Below are 6,506 nucleotides of genomic sequence, written 5' to 3'. Positions count from 1 at the left end.
CGGGTTCGAACCCGCGACCTTCGGAATGGCAGTCCAATGCGTTACCACTGGACTATGCCGGCCCTCAAACGGATTCGATAATCCAGTGCTAGGAAGAAGCAGCAAGAAATACGTTTGTTTGTGTGTGCCATTTCGCGATTGACATCAAAAATACGGTACTTTTGGGATTAAAAAATAATGCGTTGCCAGCGCTTAATCTTCCAATCATCATAAAATATCCGGTCTATCTCCACCAATTGAAAGAAGGACCCGACCCGATCCCGTTGTTAAATACAAGTACTAACCTCTCGTTCTTTGATACAATGTTCATGATTCCTGAATGTACTTCATTGGCTAATAATTTGATTAATTTTCCTTTTCAGACCTATCCGTATTCCGACGCGATCTTATACCACGTATTAGGAGACTAAAATTGCTAAACAAAGCCACGATTACATCAAACAAGTTCATTTAAACCTCTCCAGAATTACATCATGTAAGTACCAGTATTTTCAATGATGTTTGCTGACGACAAAGCTGTGAAAATTATATGAAACCCTTGCAGGAGAACTTGAATAACTTCTAGTGCTATTTTGTGTATATATTCTTGTATTTTTGTGCAAGGTCAAATTAAATCCTATTAAGTTGTTGCAGTAAGACAGAAATCCTGGGTTCGATTCCTAGTTGAGACTGTTACTTTGTATTTTTTTGTGTCTTGTTCTGTTTCATGTTTTGTTTGATATATTAGTATTATCTTCTACTTCAATGATAAATCAATGCTCAATACATCGGTTGTACTGACCCTGTTTTGTATTACAGTCCATTGTCTTTTTGAAAATAAAAAATATTTTGATGTGTGCATGGCTGTGGGTTTTTTTATTTTCCTTTTCCTGCATTCCAGTATTTTTTATTATATAATTTTTTTGGGCTAGTGAATGAACGATGTTAGCTGGGTGCAGGTATATTGTCTATGTTTGCTCTTTTTTTAAATGACCTTGAGATTTCTTTATGGTCCACCATATATTTACCTGTCTGGACCAAACGACCGTTTTATCTGTGGTCGTCTGTGGTTAAGGGGGTGACAAAATGGCGCCATACAAAAAGCCCGAAGATATCGATCAGGGGCGTATAACTCCCGCATGACCTTGTAACCCTGATGGGAGGAGTTATTCAATACCCAAATTCTTATAGACAAAGCTGTTGTGGCTGAAAGCTCAGATCTCATTGGCTTAGAGCAAAAATTGTAGTTTGATCTCTCGCTCTCTACCATAGCGACTTGTGTAACAGAAAGAGAAGCTAAGCATGCTTTATGCTCCGATAAAAATTAATGGTAATTTCCAAGACGCCATTTCGTAAGTTGAAAAGTCAGTTGATGCTTTTACGTAAATATTTTGAATTTTCTTTCACCCATCTAAAAATAATGTTACGTGCTAGAATTCTTCAAGGTGATAAATTAATGCCGTGTTGTGTTAAAGTGTGTTATCCGGTCTATCTCCACCAATTGAAAGAAGGACCCGAACCCGTTGTAAAATACAGGTACTAACCTCTCGTTCTTTGATACAATGTTCCTGATTTCTGAATGTACTTCATTGGCTAATAATTTAATTAATTTTCCTTTTCAGACCTATCCGTATTCCGACGCGATACAATACCACGTATTAGGATGCTAAAACTGCTAAAACAAGCCACGATTACATCATACAAGGTCATTTAAACCTCTCCAGAATTGCATCATGTAAGTATTCAGATTTAACCAGCATTTTCCATGATGTTTGCTGACGACAGAGCTGTGGAAATTATATGAAACCCTTGCAGGAGAATTTGAATAACTTCTAGTGCTGTGGCAATAATAATGAACACTTAAATTTGTTGAATATGTATTTTGTGTATATATTCTTGTATTTTTGTGCAAGGTCAAATTAAATCCTATTAAGTTGTTGCAGTAAGACAGAAATCCTGGGTTCGATTCCTAGTTGAGACCGTTACTTTTTATTTTTCTGTGTCTTGTTCTGTTTCATGTTTTGTTTAGATATATTAGTTTTATCTTCTACTTCAATGATAAATCAATGCTCAATACATCGGTTGTACTGACCCTGTTTTGTATTACTGTCCATTGTCTTTTTGAAAATAAAAAGTATGTTTATGTGTGCATAGCTGTGGATTTTTTTTATTTTCCTCTTCCTGCATTCCAATATTTTTATTTTTAAAATATAATTTTTGTGGGCTATTGAATGAACGATGTTCGCTGGGTGTAGTTATATTGTTTATGGTTACACTTTTTTTAAATGGCCTTGAGATTTATTTATGGTCCACGATATATTTACCTGTCTGGACCAAACGACCGTTTTATCTGTGGTCGTCTGTGGTTAAGGGGGTGACAAAATGGCGCCATACAAAAAACCCGAAGATATCGATCTAGAGAGTGGTTTATTTATGATATCGATCTAGAGAGTGGTTTATTTGTGGTATGGAAAGAGGGCGGAGTTATCAATCTATAGATAGTTGATTTATGGTCAGCTCCGTCGAATTCTGACGGATTTTGTTGGTTGCTATTATAATATTAATAAACGGACTTAAGTACAACATGTTTGGAAGATTGTTACCCTCTTTATTTAGCACAGTGCAGTAAGTGACGCCCCTGTAAACAATCTGGAGGTTATGTGTTATTATTCACCTTAGATAACCTACAAATTTAATATTTTCAGGCGATTTGCACCGATGGTTTTACCAACAAGCTCATTTCACAGTTTGACGGCGGCGGCCCTCCCAGCTGTCTCCAGCCCATGGTGCTTAGTGCCTATTAGAAATAAAGTCCGTTGTTATTTTCCGCGGCCCAACGAGACAATGAGGATCAAGAAGCACGGCTGGCTCAAGCGACTCTCCACATTAAACGGAAGAAAGACTCTCATGAGAAGGTATTTGAAAGGCAGACATGTCTTGTCTCACTAACGTGTTCTTGGCGTTCGGGTCTTGAGGGTCTTAATATTTTATCGTTATCTCAGTTCATTGTATTTTCGGTAAATATACAGAAAATAGGGAATATACGCACTTTTAATAGAAAAACCACTTTGCATCATTTAGATAAATAATCAGAAATAAGTTAAAATTACAATGGATTTTTCAGTTGGCGGTCGTTGTTATTGATGTTAAGTTAAGGTGAATTTTTTCTTCTCGTATTTAACCCAAAATATGAATTTAAATAGGTTCTCAGTTAGGGTTTAATTTGTAAAAAATAAACCTAAAAAATGTATTTTAATATGTCAAAACATTCCGTGAAGAAAATATGTCAAATTATCCATTTTTCTAACGAAATAGTTTTTAAATGTTACATATTCTCCATTTCCGGAAACTGAAATATTTACTTCTCATTGTTATCTAACTGCTACAGTGGTTTTTCCATTAAAAGTACCTAATAACCATGTCCTATTTCCTATATTGTATTTTATACTGCATAGTTCATTGTAATAGATTTTAGTTGCTGGTTAATAAAATTGTGTATATTTAAGAAAAATCTATCAAAGTTTTATTACAGGCGTATTAGATGCACACAAATGTACAATATTTAGTATTCAATAGAATTTTACCAATCATTGGTTTTTACACAGTTTTACACCCAGGCACGTAATGCAAAAGTATCTACCGTTTTGCATTGACATTTTAATAAAATTTGCATCATAAACATTTTAATTGAAGCTAAAATGTTTGTGTAAAGTGAACAAAAAGATTTTTTTACGTAAATAGTTTTCTCAATAAATAAATCAGCATATTTATTTTCAATATTTTTTATTGTAAAGTTTAATTTTCTATGAGTAATTTAACCTTAAAATATAATCACATTTGCAGGTTTGAAAGATGGAGGTTCCTTTGGACACCTTTGGTAGAGTATGAAACATGGAGGTTCCTTTTGACACCTTTGGTAGAGTTTAAAGAAGAATATTTAAGTTATCAGAGAAATCAGTTGGTAAAACTCACCAAGTGCAATATGTGGCTTAGTGAATTTTACATTTAACTGACAATATCGACTCCTTACTATTCAATTTCTCACCCCTTCTCTTGAAGTTAGGTGCACCTTTACTAAACATAGTTAAATAATATTACAGACAAAATCAAAGTCAAGCATTCGTACAAATTCACAGGCCATTATTTCATACAATAACCACAAATCCTATGAACTCTATCTGTGTGTGTATATATCTGACATCAACTTATAGTGTGGTAAAAAGAGTTGATTATAATATAAGTAGGTACAGAATAGCAGGTATTACACATATGCTACGAAATGACAGTACCGTGCGCCGCTCCGGGCTGCCGCACAGAAAAGTTATGTCCGAAGGTAAGGTAACAGTTTACAGCAAAGGCCTTTGTGGGACTTTTATGCATGGCAACCTGTTGTAGTGGTGCTATCATCATTCCAAATAGTGCGTGTTATTACCACTATTACCTGGTGAAAATAAAAAAAAACACCAAAAGAAAAACATTGGCACAATAAATAGAAATTTGAAAATTAGCTGCAATAATAATATATACACATGAAAAATTATTACCAACTATGTATAAAGGTTTTTAATCAAAACACTTAAAATATTATTAATAAATATAATATAACCAAGTGAAACAAAAATATTTCTTCAGATAATAAGTTAGTTGTACAAATCGACGTGTGCATTTCATTAGCACATACAAATAAATATTCTTGTACATAAGTTAAATCTCAGCAAACATAGTTTGAAACAAACCATTTTAGAACATATTGAAGTAAAACATTAAGTGCCAACAAGGGCATGAACTGTGGGGAATTGCCAGACATTTCACCGCTCCCGCGTTGCACTCTGGCCAACCACTATCGACCGATAGTTTCAACAAGGGCATGAATTGCCGGACATTTCACCGCTCCCGCGTTGCACTCTGGCCAACCACTATCGACCGGTAGTTTCATCGGAAAACTGGCAACAGGCTATATGGGAATGCCACACACCTGCCTATTAATAGTACCATAATGATTGTCAGACCGATGCGACTATCGGCCAATTAAAATTAGCAGTTGTCGCTGCCTCTAAATAGTTCAATAAGTTTACACAAAAAAATGAAGATTTCTATGATCTAACAATTCATCAATTTTGTTTAATATAAAATTAATATACCCACACCCGTCAAAACAATAATAATAAAAGTTTGAAAATTGCAACATCAATCATTGGTTTTCAGTTCATAAATAATTTTTTTATTAAAACACAAATAACTTAGTTTACATCACTTCATTTCGATACAAAATCTCAACATGTTTCGTGAACCAAGTTCACATCATCAGGAGCACAAGTATACTAAAGTTATAATTAAAATTAGGTCTAGAAAGAAGAGGTAGAAGGAGCGGGGAGAGGTAAGAGTGGGGGAGGGTTATTCAAAGTAGGAATTAAAATGTCACTAGACGGGAAAGACCGAGTAATTGGGAAAATATTTAAAATGGGGTTTATAAAATTTTTTTGTTTATTAATAATATCTGCTTTCATATTCACGTGTTTTCTTATTTCTAGGATTTCAAAATTATTGATTTGAGATACCTTGTAACCAGAATGTAGTATTTTAAAACCTGAATTAATATCGAAAGTATGGTCGTTATTTAATAAATGATCCGCAAATTCTGATTCACAGTTTCCCTTTAAAGCCCTAAGATGTTCTTTAATTCTGATCTCAAAGTTTCTATTAGTTTTTCCTATATAAAAGGAATTACAGTCATTACAGTTGAGTTTATAAACACCTGATTTTTTAGTTTGACTATCAATATCTTTATTATTAAGAATATATTTTTTTAATTTGTTATCCGTATAAAACGCCGGTTGAATAGTGAAGGGGATGTTTTTATTTATAATTTTGGAAGTATCATTATCTACAAATAGAATTCTACGCCATTGTTTGTTTGTATCTTTATAAATAGGATAAATATAAAGTTTAAAGAGTTTATGTTTAATTTTTTTATTTAGTATTTCAACTATCAATTTATAAGGATAGCCGTTATTAGATGCTATTTGTTTTATGACATTTAATTCTGAGGTATAATTAGGATCCGACAAAGGAATCGAAATTAATCTATTAAGCATAGAATGGAAAGCTGCGACTTTTTGAGAAAAGGGATGATTTGATGAATTATGTATGATAATATCAGTGTACGTATCTTTACGGAAAATATTGAAATCTATTTTATCACCTATTATTGTTAAATTTAAATCTAAGAAATTTAAACTCTTATCTATACCTATTTCTAATGTAAATTGAATATTTTTATGTATTTTATTTAAAAAGTTTAAGAACATGTTCAATTGTCTTTCTGTTCCTAACCAAATGCAAAAAATGTCGTCCACATATCTCTTCCAACAATATACATTTTTAAGTAACAAGGCACCGCTATTAAAAATCTTATTTTCTAAATTATAAAAATATCTGCAATCAAAGGACTCGTACTGTTCCCCATTGCAACGCCATCTTTTTGTTTAAAAATTGTATTTTGTTTAAAATAATGATACTTCCAAAAT

General features: G+C 33.1%; 1 protein-coding gene across 1 annotated transcript; it reads left to right on the top strand.

The window, feature by feature from the left end:
- The first annotated feature begins 2,402 nt into the window (after nucleotides 1–2,402).
- On the top strand, nucleotides 2,403–3,472 carry mRpL34 (mitochondrial ribosomal protein L34). Its single transcript, XM_089644550.1, has 2 exons — nucleotides 2,403–2,604; nucleotides 2,685–3,472. The coding sequence occupies exons 1-2, from the start codon at nucleotides 2,564–2,566 to the stop codon at nucleotides 2,926–2,928; spliced, it is 285 nt and encodes a 94-aa protein (XP_089500676.1). The 5' UTR covers nucleotides 2,403–2,563; the 3' UTR covers nucleotides 2,929–3,472.
- Nucleotides 3,473–6,506: the final 3,034 nt, after the last annotated feature.

The sequence above is a fragment of the Hesperophylax consimilis genome, chromosome 2, assembly GCF_061612785.1.
Source record: "Hesperophylax consimilis isolate HC1 chromosome 2, BYU_Hcon_1.0, whole genome shotgun sequence".
NCBI lineage: Eukaryota > Metazoa > Arthropoda > Insecta > Trichoptera > Limnephilidae > Hesperophylax > Hesperophylax consimilis.
Note: the sequence above shows the minus strand (reverse complement) of the source record. Positions and strands in the feature narration are given on the sequence as shown.